Source organism: Mustelus asterias, chromosome 12 (genome assembly GCF_964213995.1).
Source record: "Mustelus asterias chromosome 12, sMusAst1.hap1.1, whole genome shotgun sequence".
Lineage (NCBI taxonomy): Eukaryota > Metazoa > Chordata > Chondrichthyes > Carcharhiniformes > Triakidae > Mustelus > Mustelus asterias.
Genome location: NC_135812.1, coordinates 111,103,011 through 111,118,703, shown reverse-complemented (window position 1 = coordinate 111,118,703; position 15,693 = coordinate 111,103,011). Strand labels below are relative to the sequence as shown.

The following is a 15,693-nucleotide window of genomic DNA, read 5'->3' as shown; positions in this document are numbered from 1 at the left end:
CCATGCAGACGCTACGACAACGGATGAATGAACACCTCTCGACAATCACCAGGCAAGACTGTTCTCTTCCTGTGGGGGAGCACTTCAGCAGTCCCGGGCATTCAGCCTTGGATCTTCTGGTAAGCGTTCTCCAAGGCGGCCTTCACGACACACGACAGCGCAGAGTCACTGAGCAGAAACTGATAGCCAAGTTCCGCACACATGAGGATGGCCTAAACCGGGATGTTGGATTTATGTCACATTATCAGTAACCCCCACAGCTTGCCTCCTGGGCTTGTAGAATCTCACTAGCTGTTCTGTCTGGAGACAATACACATCTCTTTAACCTGTGTTTAATGTTCCCTCCACCCACATTGTCTGTACCTTTAAGACCTGGCTGGCTGTAGGATTCGCATTCTAATCAGTATTCTGCAACTTGATTTTGTCTGTTTGCACTGTTTGAGAGCACATTTCCACTCCATCTGACGAAGGAGCAGTGCTCTGAAAGCTTATGGTATTTGCTACCAAATAAACCTGTTGGACTTTAACCTGGTGTTGTGAGACTTCTTACTGTGTTCTTCCTGGAAGCCAGTTGGTGATCCAATTTCCTCTCTCAAGCCTGAGTTGGAGCTGACTCTCGCTCACTCCCAGGCAGCGCATCCAGACCTGAACCACTCGCTGCAGGAACTTGTCCCTCCTCATGTTGCCGCTGCTTCTTTTACTAATCACCTCAATCTGTGCGCTCTCATTCTCAATCTGTCCACCAATGGGAACAGTTTCTCTCTCTCCACTCTGTCCATGGCTATCAAATCTCGTCTCAGTTTATCAGTCCCGACCTCTCCAATCTGTCTCCGTATCTGAGGTTTCTCATCCCTGGAACCATTCTCTGGAATCTTTTCCGTGCTCTATCCAAAGCCTTCACCTTTTCTAAACTTTGTCACCCAGAACTGAGCAACTTCTTCACGCACGGGGTCATCAAATCTGCAACTCTGCCCTGACAGATGCGGTTGTGCCATATAAACACTGTGGATACCAGGGCTGCTCAGAGACTGGGAATCCTGCAGAGAGTAACTCACCACCTGACTCCACTCGCCTGGAACGGGTGCGGCTCCAACAACACTGAAGAAGCTCAACACCATCCAGAACAAAGCAGTCCCGCTCGATTACTACCCCCTCCACAAACATCCACTCCTCCACCACCGACGCTCAGTAGCAGCAGTGTGTACTATCTCCAAGATTCACCGCACAAATTCACCAAGGAACCTTCCGCAGCACCTTCCAAACCCACAACCACTTCCACCGGGAAGGACAAGGGCAGCAGATACATGGGAACACCACCACCTGTAAGTTCCCCTCCGACTCACTCACCATTCTGACTTGGAAATATATCGCCGTTCCTTCACTGCCGCTGGGTCAAAATCCTGGACCTCCCTCCCTAACAGCACTGCGGGTTTCCCTACCCCTCAGGGACTGCAGCGATTCAGGAAGGCAGCTCACCACCACCTTCTCGAGGGGCAATAAACGCTGGCCAGCCAGCGACGCCAATGTCCCAGGAATGAAAAGAATAAGGCTGAGAGTGGACTGGGGGGTAAAGGGTTAATTGGAGCTTCCAAAACTGAAGATTTTTACTCGTTTAAATAAGGTAAATAAATGGAGTTGAGATCGAGATCTTTGTGCTCTTGTTAAATGCCAGAAGAGAGTCAGTGGGCTGAATGGCCTCATGTTGAGTGTGGAGCTCGTTACAGGAAGTTGTCGATCTGGAAGGATGTGAGTTTGTGGTGACTGCCCCCAGCCTCTCTGTGTCTCAAACTCACAACTAATTCTGGATCATATCATCAGAACCAAGTCCATTTGATTTAGTTACTGAGTTCAGAACACCCCCAAATCTAAATAGAAATTCACAACGTTATCCCACTCCAGATTTCCAAACCACTGGTGTATTTATAAAATTCTTATGTTTCTTTTTTAAGTTGTGTTGTTAAATGATGAATGCTTTGATCTCTGGCCTGTGACGGTTTTTCTCTAATCAGGAGCTTGAGACAAGAACTGGGGGAATAACATTAAATAACATCTATTTACAGCAACTTTTACTCACCTGACACTTACTGATCCTTCCCCGGGTGGCGCTGACCTTCCCCGGGTGGCGCTGACCTTCCCCGGGTGGCGCTGACCTTCCCCGGGTGGCGCTGACCTTCCCCCGGGTGACCCCTATCCTTTCTCTAACTGTTTGTGTTTGGCTGCAGGATTCCCGGGTGACGGACAGTGGGTTCCTGGATTGCGAGTTGGCAGAGAGTGAGGGTGAACACTACCCTGATGACGACGCGATGACACTCACCCAGCAGGCGATTGTGCATGAGGCTGACATGGACAGTGCCACCGTGAATGCCCAGAACCCGGAGGCACCAGAACCAGGCAGGGAGGATGAGGATGGAGGTCAGATAGTCAACTTGTTCCTGCCTGGGACAGAACAGTAAGTGACCCTCACTCTGACCCCTGACCCTCACCCCGACCCTCACCCCGACCCTCACCCCGACCCTCACCCCGACCCTCACCCCGACCCTCACCCCGACCCTCACCCTGACCCTCACCCTGACCCTCACCCCGACCCTCACCCCGACCCTCACCCCGACCCTCACCCCGACCCTCACCCCGACCCTCACCCCGACCCTCACCCCGACCCTCACCCCGACCCGCACCCCGACCCGCACCCCGGCCCCCGACCCGCACCCCGGCCCCCGACCCGCACCCCGGCCCCCGACCCGCACCCCGGCCCCCGACCCGCACCCCGGCCCCCGACCCGCACCCCGGCCCCCGACCCGCACCCCGGCCCCCGACCCGCACCCCGGCCCCCGACCCGCACCCCGGCCCCCGACCCGCACCCCGGCCCCCGACCCGCACCCCGGCCCCCGACCCGCACCCCGGCCCCCGACCCGCACCCCGGCCCCCGACCCGCACCCCGACCCGCACCCCGGCCCCCGACCCGCACCCTGGCCCCCGACCCGCACCCCGACCCGCACCCCGGCCCCCGACCCGCACCCCGGCCCCCGACCCGCACCCCGGCCCCCGACCCGCACCCCAGCCCCCGACCCACACCCTGACCCCTGACCCGCACCCCGACCCTTGAACCCCAAGGAGGCACAAATGGAGTGAAATGGGGATGATTTAATTGCCGTTCCAGAGACGTGGTTACAGGGTTACCGAGACGGGGAATGAATGTGTCAGGATATTTCTCATTTCGAAGGATAGTTGAATCGGGAAATGAGGTTGGGTAATGTTGATAATAAAGGGACACGTTCAGTGCATTAGTGACAGAGGATCAGAGACTGAAGGATCGGAAACACAGAGTTCCAGTGGAACTAGGGAACAGCAAGGGGCAGCAAATTAGTGGCACTGGTTTATCGGCAATGAAACTGTATTGGTAACATTAACCACAAAACCCCAGGTGTATGCAGCTTGGGTAATCCAGTGATGATCACTTCACTTCAATTCACACACAGGCTGGGTAACCCTCATTAGCACGAGCGCTGTGTGGGAGCGATTCCCGCAGTGTGGACCAAGTGGGCGTTCTGGAGCAAAACGTCAAAGAAACAACTGGGGATCCGGCCAGTTTAGATTTAGTTTTGTCATCGAGTCACAGAGGTTTACAGTATGGAAACAGGCCCTTCGGCCCAACTTGTCCATGCCGTCCATTTTTTTTAAACCCCTAAGCTAATCCCAATTGCCCGCATTTGGCCCATATCTCTCTATACCCATCGTACCCATGTAACTGTCTAAATGCTTTTTAAAAGACAACATTGTACCCGCCTCTACTACTACCTCTGGCAGCTTGTACTGGACACTCACCACCCTCTGTGTGAAAACATTAACCCTCTGGACACTTTTGTATCTCTCCCCTCTCACCTTAAACCTATTCCCTCTAGTTTTAGACTCCCCTACCTTTGGGAAAATATATTGACTATCCAGCTGATCTGTGCCCCTCATTATTTTATAGACCTCTATAAGATCATCCCTCAGCCTCCTACGCTCCAGAGAAAAATGTCCCAGTCTATCCAGCCTCTCATAACTCAAACCATCAAGTCCCGGTAAATCTTTTCTGCACTCTTTCTGGTTTAATAATATCCTTTCTATAATAGGGTGACCAGAATTGCACACAGTATTCCAAGTGTGGCCTTACCAATGTCTTGTACAACTTCAACAAAAGTCCCAACTCCTGTATTCAATGTTCTGACCAATGAAACCAAACATGCCAAATGCCTTCTTCACCACTTTGTCCACCTGTGACTCCACTTTCAAGGAGCTATGAACATGTACCCCTAGATCTCTTTGTTCTGTAACTCTTCCCAACGCCCTACCATTAACTGAGTAAGTCCTGCCCTGGTTCAATCTACCAAAATGCATCACCTCGCATTTGTCTAAATTAAACTCCATCTGCCATTCGTCAGTCCACTGGCCCAATTGATCAAGATCCCGTTGCAATTGGAGATAACTTTCTTCACTGTCCACTATACCACCAATCTTGGTGTCATCTGCAAACTTACTAACCATGCCTCCTATATTCTCATCCAAATCATTAATATAAATGACAAGTAACAGTGGACCCAGAACTGATCCCTGAGGCACACCGCTGGTCACAGGCCTCCAGTTTGAAAAACAACCCTCTACAGCCACCCTCTGGCTTCTGTCAAGAAGTGGAGATGCCGGCGTTGGACTTGTGTGAAAGCTTGTGTGGCTTTTGCTACCAAATAAACCTGTTGGACTTTAACCTGGTGTTGTGAGACGACTTATTCTGTCAAGAAGCCAATTTGTATCCATTTAGATACCTCACCCTGGATCCCGTGAGATTTAACTTTATGCAACAACCTACCAAGCGGTGCCTTGCTCGTGCATTTTGTGTAATAGAAACATAGAAACTAGAAGCAGGGGGAGGCCATTCAGCCCTTCGAGCCTGCTCCACCATTCATCACCACCATGGCTGATCATTGAATTCAATATCCTGATTTCCCCCTTCCCCCCATATCCCTCGATTCCCTTCGCTCTGAGTGCCCTATCTAACTGCTTTTTAAAAACATACAACGTTTTGGCCTCAACTACTTCCTGTTGGAGTGAATTCCACAAACTGACCACCCATTTCTCCCCGCCTCAAGTAAATTGGCGGGGAGGCGGGGCTATCATTTAAATATTAATTTAAATATCATTTAAATGGTATTAGCGGCTTGGGACTGAATTCTCCAGGCCCTTTCCCCCACCCCGCCAGAGGGTTTCACTCCAGTGGGGTTTCCACTCCATCTGACGAAAGAGCAGCGCTCCGAAAGCTGATGGCATTTGCTACCAAATAAACCTGTTGGACTTTAACCTGGTGTTGTTAAAACTCTTACTCTATTCTCTCTCCACAGACGCTGTCAGACCAGCTGAGATTTTCCAGCATTTTCTCTTTCTGTTCCTGGTCACTGGTTAGTGCTCGGAATGTGTTCTGGTCGAGGTGATGAGCTGGGATTGAGAGTGACACTTTGCCCATGTGATCAGTCCTTCCTGCTCTCACCCCTGACTCCTTCCCACCTGTTGGAATGTCGGAGTAACCCGGAATACAACACTGACTCCATCTCCTTCCCTTTGCAGATCTGACCTCTCTTTCTCCGAACCATCCAACAGTTCCCTTCTCAGCACCGAGGAACAGTATGAGGATTATGGAGAGGCAGATGAGACAGACTTCATCCCCAGCAGCCCCTGTCCTGATGATGAAAGCAGAACCAATGGTTTCTCCGACCTGGGATCATCCGTATCCTCCAGGTCAGTGAATGGACTCTCATCAAAGCTCAGGGTTGGAGAGTGGGAGCAATCGGAGATTAAATAGATTGGGAGAGTGTGGTAGAGAGGCTCCTTTAAGCGGAAATCTCCGAGTCTCACGTGATCAAGCCAGATTGCATGGAGTGATTGGCTCGGCTTCCCGCGCTAGCGGTTGCAAGGGCGCAGGCTTGCATTGGGGAGGAGTGGAGAGCAGTCGTGTGTTTATTCTGTTCTGCCAGATCCTTGTTTGTCTATTTATGGTTGGTAATAAATCCTTCATCACTGAAGCCACAACGAGGCGCCTTCGAGAGGGTTCGAGAGTGACAGCAAAGTGCGATGCAGAGGCCGAGAGGACAGAGTCATGAGTTTTGGATTAGGATTATTAATGGATTAATCGCTGTGATCAGGGATTAATTAATGGATTGTTACTGGGTTGATTAAAGGGTTAATATGGGTTATTAATGGGTTGATTAAGGGGTTATTATGGGTTATTAATGGGATGATTTGTGTCTCAGTGCTGGTCAGACCCCGAGCAAGATGAGGCACGTGTTTAACAGTCAGTTCCTGGATGTGTACTGTTCCCAGTGCTTCAAGAAGATGAATCTACTCAATGACCTGGAAGCTCGCCTCAAAAAGCTGAAAGCAAACAGGTGAGTGCAGCAGAGTTGGTGACCCAACAGTGACCCACAGTGACCCAACAGTGACCCTGCCGTGACCCAGTGATAACCCTGTGCTGACCCACAGTGACTCCGCAGTAACCCTGCAGTGACACAAAGGAAGATGGTTGTGGTGGTCAGTGGTCAGTCATTCCAGGACATCTCTGCAGGAGTCCCTCAGGGTCGTATCCTAGACCCAACCATCTTCAGCTGCTTCATCAATGACCTTCCTTCCGTCATAAGGTCAGAAGTGAGGATGTTCCATTCGCGACTCCTCAGATACTGAAGCAGTCCGTGTCCAAATACAGCAAGATCTGAACAATATCCAGGCTTGGGCTGACAAGTGGCAGTAACATTGGCGCCACCACCTTCCCAAGGGCAATTAGAGTCATAGAGGTTTACAGCATGGAAACAGGCCCTTCGGCCCAACTTGTCCATGCCGCCCTTTTTTTTAAACCCCGAAGCTAGTCCCAATTGCCCGCGTTTGGCCCATATCCCTCTATTCCCATCTTACCCATGTAACTGTCTAAACGCTTTTTAAAAGACAAAATTGTACCCGCCTCTACTACTACCTCTGGCAGCTCGTTCCAGACACTCACCACCCTCTGTGTGAAAAAATTGCCCCTCTGGACACTTTTGTATCTCTCCCCTCTCACCTTAAACCTATGGCCTCTAGTTTTAGATTCCCCTACCTTTGGGAAAAGATATTGACTATCGAGCTGATCTATGCCCCTCATTATTTTATAGACCTCCATAAGGTCACCCCTCAGCCTCCTACGCTCCAGAGAAAAAAGTCCCAGTCTATCCAACCTCTCCTTATAACTCAAACCATCAAGTCCCGGTAGCATCCTAGTAAATCTTTTCTGCACTCTTTCTAGTTTAATAATATCCTTTCTATAATAGGGTGGTCAGAATTGCACACAGTATTCCAAGTGTGGCCTTACCGATGTTTTGTACAACTTCAACAAGACGTCCCAACTCCTGTATTAGGGATGGGCAATAAATACTGGTTAAAGTCCAGTGTTGAACTTTAACCTGGTGTTGTTAAAACTCTTACTGTGTTCACCCCAGTCCAACGCCGGCATTCTCCACATCAATAAATACCTGGCCAGCCAGAGACACCCACATCCTTGAATTATTAAAAAAAGCACAGTGACCCTCTAGTAAGCTCACGGTGACCCTGTGATGACCCAATGGTAAACCCGGGGTAACTCTGTAGTGTTCCTGTGATGACCCTTTTGTAACCCCATGGTGACCCCACCTCACAGTGATTCTTTGTAAAGACTAATCGTCAGGAGCTCGGAGTTTGGGGTCTGCCTCACAGTGGCTCCGCGATCTGTGGCGTCCAGACAGCCTGAAGCTAAGATGGTTGGACTCTGACTGGAGCTGTGACCAGGGTCAGGACCTCTGACCGAGGCCACTAATCTGACCGGGGTCAGGACCTCTGACCAGGGTCAGGACCTCTGACCAGGGTCAGGACCTCTGACCAGGAGCAGGATCTCTGACCTGAGGTTGAGGGGTTTGGAGGCAGGGGGTAGAATCAGAGAGTTTCACTGTTTGTATCATTAACAAGAGTTAATCTTCCTTCTGTTCCTTTTCCTCATCAGCCCAAACAGGAAGATCTCGTCAACTGCTTTTGGGAGGTGAGGATTTCTTCACTTGCTCTTTCTGTCAAAAGTCAGAGTCAAAGATCGGGGGCTGGATTCAGCCTCTCATGAGGAAGTGACTTTTGAACCTGAGATAACTTGACCAGAAGAATCAAATTGTCCAGAACACAAAGCAGAATCTCATCCAACGCTCCATAGCGTCATCTTCCAGTGTGGGCTGCCCCGGGGTGCGGGCTGCCCCGGGGTGCGGGCTGCCCCGGGGTGCGGGCTGCCCCGGGGTGCGGCCTCTCCAACACTTCCAAACAGGAAGGTAGAGAGAAAACTATAGACCAGTGAGCCTAACGTCGGTACTGGGGAAGTTGCTGGAGTCCATTATCAAGGATTTCATAACTCGACATTTGGAAGGCAGTGGTATAATCAGACAGAGTCAGCATGGATTTACAAAAGAGAAATCGTGCTTGACAAATCTATTGGAATTCTAGAGGATGTAACCAGTAGAGGTGACCGAGGAGAACCAGTGGATGTGGTTTATTTAGACTTTCAGAAGGCTTTCGACAAGGTCTCACATAACAGACTGCTGTGTAAAGTTAAAGCATATGGGAGTTTAAGTTTAAGTTTACTTATTACTGTCACAAGTAAGCTTACATTAATACTGCAATGAAGTTACTGTGAAAATCCTCGAGTCGCCACATTCCGGCACCTGTTCGGGTACACTGAGGGAGAATTTAGCCAATGCACCTAACCAGCATGTCTTTTGGGGTGTGGGAGGAAACCGAATGATACAAAGTTGGGTGGGAGGGTGAGCTGTGAGGAGGATGTAGAGATGCTTCAGCGTGATTTGGACAGGCTGAGTGTGTGGGTATCTGCATGGCAGATGCAGCATAATGTGGATAAATGTGAGGTTATCCACTTTGGTAGCAATAATAGGAAGACAGATTTTTAATTGAATGGGTGTAAATTGAGCGAGGTGGATACTCAACAAGACCTTGGAGTCCTCGTGTATCAGTCGCTGAAAGTAAGCGCGCAGGTACAGCAGGCAGTAAAGAAGGTGAATGGTATGTTGGCCTTCAGAGCGAGAGGGTTTGAGTACAGGGATGCGGATGTTTTGCTGCAATTGTATAGGGCATTGGTGAGGCCACACCTGGAGTATTGTGTACAGTTTTGGTGTCCTTATCTGAGGAAGGATGTCCTTGCTATAGAGGGAGTACAGCGAAGGTTTACCAGGCTGATTCCTGGGATGGCAGGTCTGTCATATGAGGAGAGACTAAGTCGGTTCGGATTATATTCACTGGAGTTGAGAAGAGTGAGAGGGGATCTCATAGAAACTTATAAAATTCTAACAGGGTTAGACAGGGTAGATTCAGAAAGAATGTTCCCAATGGTGGGGGAGTCCAGAACTAGGGGTCATAGTTTGCGGATAAGGGGTAAACCTTTTAGAACTGAGGTGAGGAGAAATTTCTTCACCCAGAGGGTGGTGAATGTGTGGAATTCACTCCCTTAGAAAGTAGTTGAGGCCAAAATTTTGTGAGATTTCAAGAAATTAGATTTCGCTCTTGGGGCTAAAGGGATCGAGGGATATGGGGGGAAGGGGGGTATCAGGATATTGAATTTGATGATCAGCCATGATCAAAATGAATGGCGGAGCAGGCTCAAAGGGCCGAATGGCCTCCTCCTGCTTCTAGTTTCTATGTTTCTGTGACCTTTCCATAACTTGACCCTTCTGTAGCATGACCTTTCACTTTGTATAACTCAAGTGCAGCGTGGGATCGATCTCTGTTGAAATAAGTATTTTGGTTATTTTTTCCTAGGCAGCTTTTCCATAACAGTAACATCAGCAGTAGCAATGGCAGCACGGAGGATTTATTCCGAGACAGCATCGACTCCTGCGATAACGACATCACTGAGAAGGTGAGAATCTTAGTAGAAGGAAATCAATTCATCCTAGAACAATCTGAAACCTGAGATGTCTGTACCCTGTATCTAACCCCGTGCTGAACCTGTCCTGGGAGTGTTTGATGGGGACAGTGTAGAGGGAGCTTTACTCTGTATCTAACCCCGTACTGTACCTGTCCTGGGAGTGTTTGATGGGGACAGTGTAGAGGGAGCTTTACTCTGTATCTAACCCCGTGCTGAACCTGTCCTGGGAGTGTTTGATGGGGACAGTGTAGAGGGAGCTTTACTCTGTATCTAACCCCGTACTGTACCTGTCCTGGGAATGTTTGATGGGGACAGTGTAGAGGGAGCTTTACTCTGTATCTAACCCCGTGCTGAACCTGTCCTGGGAGTGTTTGATGGGGACAGTGTAGAGGGAGCTTTACTCTGTATCTAACCCCGTACTGTACCTGTCCTGGGAGTGTTTGATGGGGACAGTGTAGAGGGAGCTTTACTCTGTATCTAACCCCGTGCTGTACCTGTCCTGGGAGTGTTTGATGGGGACAGTGTAGAGGGAGCTTTACTCTGTATCTAACCCCGTGCTGTACCTGTCCTGGGAGTGTTTGATGGGGACAGTGTAGAGGGAGCTTTACTCTGTATCTAACCCCGTGCTGTACCTGTCCTGGGAGTGTTTGATGGAGACAGTGTAGAGGGAGCGTTACTCTGTATCTAACCCCGTGCTGAACCTGTCCTGGGAGTGTTTGATGGGGACAGTGTAGAGGGAGCTTTACTCTGTATCTAACCCCGTGCTGTACCTGTCCTGGGAGTGTTTGATGGGGACAGTGTAGAGGGAGCATAACTCTGTATCTAACCCCGTGCTGTACCTGTCCTGGGAGTGTTTGATGGGGACAGTGTAGAGGGAGCTTTACTCTGTATCTAACCCCGTGCTGTACCTGTCCTGGGAGTGTTTGATGGGGGACAGTGCAGAGGGAGCTTTACTCTGTATCTAACCCCGTGCTGTACCTGTCCCGGGAGTGTTTGATGGGGGACAGTGCAGAGGGAGCTTTACTCTGTATCTAACCCTGTGCTGTGCCTGTCCTGGGAGTGTTTGAAGGGGACAGTTGGTGCTGAATATCTCTCTATTTTTCTGTCTAGGTGAGCTACCTGGAGAAGAAGGTTTCTGAGTTGGAGAACGAGTGCTTACTGAATGGTGACCAGAAAAGTAAACTCAAACAAGAAAATACACAACTGGTGCACAGGTAACCAATCAGCTTCCTGTTACCCAGTATCCCAGCTTGGGATTGTGTTTTGTGATTGGACAGTACTGAGTGGAGTCCGTCCCCCTGTATTGAGTGAGGGGTTTGGGGGTGATTGCTGTGGGGGTGTTTAGCAGAGAGCAGTGACCTGGGTGAGGGTTGTACGTTGGCCAGAGGGGAGAGGTCAGGGATGATGTCTCTTGAGTGCCGGTGAGCTGGGTTCTGCTGTTTGAATTGGTGAGTCTGGCTGTGGACCTTTTTGAGACTCTCTGTGGATTGGACAGTCAGTGGATCCCTTTCCCCTCTGTCTCCTTGTATTCTCAGTAAGAAGTCTCACAACACCAGGTTAAAGTCCAACAGGTTTATTTGGTAGCAAAAGCCACACAAGCTTTCAGAGCACTGCTCCTTCATCAGGTAAGTCGAGTTCTGCTCACAAACAGGGCCTATAACCTCTGTTTGTGAACTGAACTCCCATTCACCTGACGAAGGAGCAGTGCTCCGAAAGCTAGTGGCTTGTGCAACCAAATAAACCTGTTGGACTTTAACCTGGTGTTAAACTTCTTACTGTGTTTACCCCAGTCCAACGCCGGCATCTCCACATCTTTGTATTGTGACAGGATTCACGCAATGGAGGAGCAGCTGAAGGATCAGGAGATGCGAGCCGAAGAGGTTTACCAGGAAGAGTTGAGAAAACACCGGGAACTCCTCAACAAACTGGAGAGGGAGAAGAACGCGGAGATTGAAATGCTGACGGCAAGGTACAGTCCGCGTGGGAGCTCAGTCACTGTATAACCCCCCCATCGCTAAAATAACCCCCCCCCATCGCTAAAATAACCCCCCCATCGCTAAAATAACCCCCCATCGCTAAAATAACCCCCCCCATCGCTAAAATAACCCCCCATCGCTAAAATAACCCCCCATCGCTAAAATAACCCCCCCATCGCTAAAATAACCCCCCCATCGCTAAAATAACCCCCCCATCGCTAAAATAACCCCCCCCATCGCTAAAATAACCCCCCATCGCTAAAATAACCCCCCATCGCTAAAATAACCCCCCATCGCTAAAATAACCCCCCATCGCTAAAATAACCCACCCCCCATCGCTAAAATAACCCACCCCCCATCGCTAAAATAACCCCCCCATCACTAAAATAACCCCCCATCGCTAAAATAACCCCCCATCGCTAAAATAACCCCCCATCACTAAAATAACCCCCCCATCGCTAAAATAATCCCCCCATCGCTAAAATAACCCCCCCATCGCTAAAATAACCCCCCCATCGCTAAAATAACCCCCCCATCGCTAAAATAACCCCTCCATCGCTAAAATAACCCCCCCATCGCTAAAATAACCCTCCCATCGCTAAAATAACCCCTCCATCGCTAAAATAACCCCCCCATCGCTAAAATAACCCCCCCCATCGCTAAAATAACCCCCCCATCGCTAAAATAACCCCCCCCATCGCTAAAATAACCCCCCCATCGCTAAAATAACCCCCCCCATCGCTAAAATAACCCCCCCCATCGCTAAAATAACCCACCCCCATCGTTAAAATAACCCCCCATCGCTAAAATAAACCCCCATCGCTAAAATAACCCCCCCATCGCTAAAATAACCCCCCCATCGCTAAAATAACCCCCCCCATCGCTAAAATAACCCACCCCCATCGCTAAAATAACCCCCCATCGCTAAAATAACCCCCCCATCGCTAAAATAACCCCCCCATCGCTAAAATAACCCCCCCATCGCTAAAATAACCCCCCCATCGCTAAAATAACCCCCCCATCGCTAAAATAAGCCCCCCATCGTTAAAATAGCCCCCCCATCGCTAAAATAACCCCCCATCGCTAAAATAACCCCCCATCGCTAAAATAACCCCCCCATCGCTAAAATAACCCCCCCATTGCTAAAATAACCCCCCCATCGCTAAAATAACCCCCCATCGCTAAAATAACCCCCCATTGCTAAAATAACCCCCCATCGCTAAAATAACCCACCCCCATCGCTAAAATAACCCCCCCATCGCTAAAATAAACCCCCATCGCTAAAATAACCCCCCCACCGCTAAAATAACCCCCCCACCGCTAAAATAACCCCCCCATCGCTAAAATAACCCACCCCCATCGCTAAAATAACCCCCCCATCGCTAAAATAACCCCCCCATCGCTAAAATAACCCCCCCATCGCTAAAATAACCCCCCCATCGCTAAAATAACCCCCCCATCGCTAAAATAACCCCCCCATCGCTAAAATAACCCCCCCATCGCTAAAATAACCCCCCATCGCTAAAATAACCCCCCATCGCTAAAATAACCCCCCCCATCGCTAAAATAACCCCCCATCGCTAAAATAACCCCCCCATCGCTAAAATAACCCCCCCATCGCTAAAATAACCCCCCCATCGCTAAAATAACCCCCCCATCGCTAAAATAACCCCCCCATCGCGAAAATAGCCCCCCCATCGCTAAAATAACCCCCCATCGCTAAAATAACCCCCCATCGCTAAAATAACCCCCCATCGCTAAAATAACCCCCCCATCGCTAAAATAACCCCCCATCGCTAAAATAACCCCCCATCGCTAAAATAACCCCCCATCGCTAAAATAACCCCCCCATCGCTAAAATAACCCCCCATCGCTAAAATAACCCCCCATCGCTAAAATAACCCCCCCATCGCTAAAATAACCCCCCCATCGCTAAAATAACCCCCCATCGCTAAAATAACCCACCCCCATCGCACAGCAAGTCCGATTACCCATAAAGCCCCCAAACACACCGCTCATCATTTCACCAGCAACTCCCCCCCCCCGAAGGTGCTGACTCTCTCCCCCCCCCCGAAGGTGCTGACTCTGTCTCTCCCACCCTTGGAGGTGCTGACTCTGTCTCCCCCTCCCTTGGAGGTGCTGACTCTGTCTCCCCCTCCCTTGGAGGTGCTGACTCTCTCTCCCCCTCCTTTGGAGGTGCTGACTCTGTCTCTCCCACCCTTGGCGGTGCTGACTCTGTCTCTCCCACCCTTGGCGGTGCTGACTCTGTCTCTCCCACCCTTGGAGGTGCTGACTCTGTCTCTCCCACCCTTGGAGGTGCTGACTCTGTCTCTCCCACCCTTGGAGGTGCTGACTCTGTCTCCCCGCGTATGGTCAGTACTGCAGTTAATTCTGGGATGTTTTCTCTCCTAGGGCCCAGCAGTTGGAGGACGAATCGAATGAGCTGAAAAATACAGCGACTCGGTTAAAGTTCCAGACGGAGAAACTGGATGAGGTGAGTGTGATGGAGTGGGATCCCCGGGGGGAACAGGAACTGGTGGGGAAGTGAGAGACAGTGGTGGGGGGTATCGAGAGAGGGGGTCTTTATTTACACTCATGATCATTTTTTTTTCCCCATATTGGCCCTGGGGTTTTTCACTCTGGGTTTTCGCCTCTCCCTGGAGATCACATGGTCTGGAATGGGGGGGTGGGGGTAAGTTAATAGGTTGTAATGAACAAAGCATCGTAGCTGTGAGGGACAGCTCGGTGGATAGGATATTGGTATGTAGATAGGCTGGAAAATTGGGCGGGGATCCTGGATTCAGGATTCAATCCTGGACCGGGGAGCGGCGCGGGCTTGGAGGGCCGAAGGGCCTGTTCCTGTGCTGTATTGTTCTTTGTTCTTTGTTCTTTGATGTTAGGGTGGGGATGCAGTTTTCATTGAATCATAGAATTATAAAATCCCCACAGTGCAGAAAGAAGCCATTCAGCCCATCGAGCCTGAACTGACAACAACCGCAACCTGACCCTATTCCCATAATGCCACATATTTATCCCACTAATTCCCCTGACCTATACAGTTCGGGTACACTGAGGGAGAATTTAGCACGGCCAATGCACCTAACCAGTGCGTCTTTCAGACTGTGGGAGGAAACCGGAGCACCCGGAGAATGTGCAAACTCCGCACAGACAGTGACCCAAGCCAGGAATCGAACCCAGGTCCCTGGCGCTGTGAGGCAGCAGTGCTAACCGGTTTGATCCTGCGATTATTAATTGTGCTGATTGTTACAGTGTGATATGGAATTACACAGGGGAGGCCATTCGCCCATCGTATCTCTGCTGGTCTGTGAACAAGCTATCAGATTGATCCCCACCCTGCTATTTCCCATCTCTCCGAATATTGTCAAATATTTATCCAAATTCATTTTGAAAGTTGCTTTACAGGAAGTCCATTCCAGACGGTAACTCATTGGATAAACCTTCTCCCCCTCTCTGCCACGGACAATCTGTGTCTCCATGGTTATCGAGCCTTTAGCCATTAGAAACTGCTCCTCCCAATTCCCGCAGCATTTTCTCTGATCCACACTGGGACTGGGACATCGGCTCAGAGGAATACAGGGACAGCAGTAGGATGTTTGGCCCATCGAGCCTGCGGCCCATCGAGCCTGCGGCCCATCGAGCCTGCGGCCCATCGAGCCTGCGGCCCATCGAGCCTGCGGCCCATCGAGCCTGCGGAGTTTGATGCTGGCTGATTATGGTGCTGAACATTTCTCCCGTCTTGCTCCAAGAGCACTC

The 15,693-nt window shown here is 50.3% G+C and overlaps 1 protein-coding gene across 1 annotated transcript in view; it reads left to right on the top strand.

The window, feature by feature from the left end:
- rab11fip4b (RAB11 family interacting protein 4 (class II) b) overlaps window positions 1-15,693 on the top strand; it is a 40,914-nt gene that overhangs the window by 10,518 nt on the left and 14,703 nt on the right. The window contains exons 2-9 of the mRNA XM_078225885.1: window positions 2,223-2,449; window positions 5,596-5,766; window positions 6,279-6,413; window positions 8,027-8,062; window positions 9,835-9,934; window positions 11,054-11,157; window positions 11,772-11,912; window positions 14,332-14,413. Coding sequence (XP_078082011.1) covers window positions 2,304-2,449; window positions 5,596-5,766; window positions 6,279-6,413; window positions 8,027-8,062; window positions 9,835-9,934; window positions 11,054-11,157; window positions 11,772-11,912; window positions 14,332-14,413 — 915 coding nt within the window. The 5' untranslated portion in view covers window positions 2,223-2,303. The remainder of the gene's footprint in view (window positions 1-2,222; window positions 2,450-5,595; window positions 5,767-6,278; window positions 6,414-8,026; window positions 8,063-9,834; window positions 9,935-11,053; window positions 11,158-11,771; window positions 11,913-14,331; window positions 14,414-15,693) is intronic.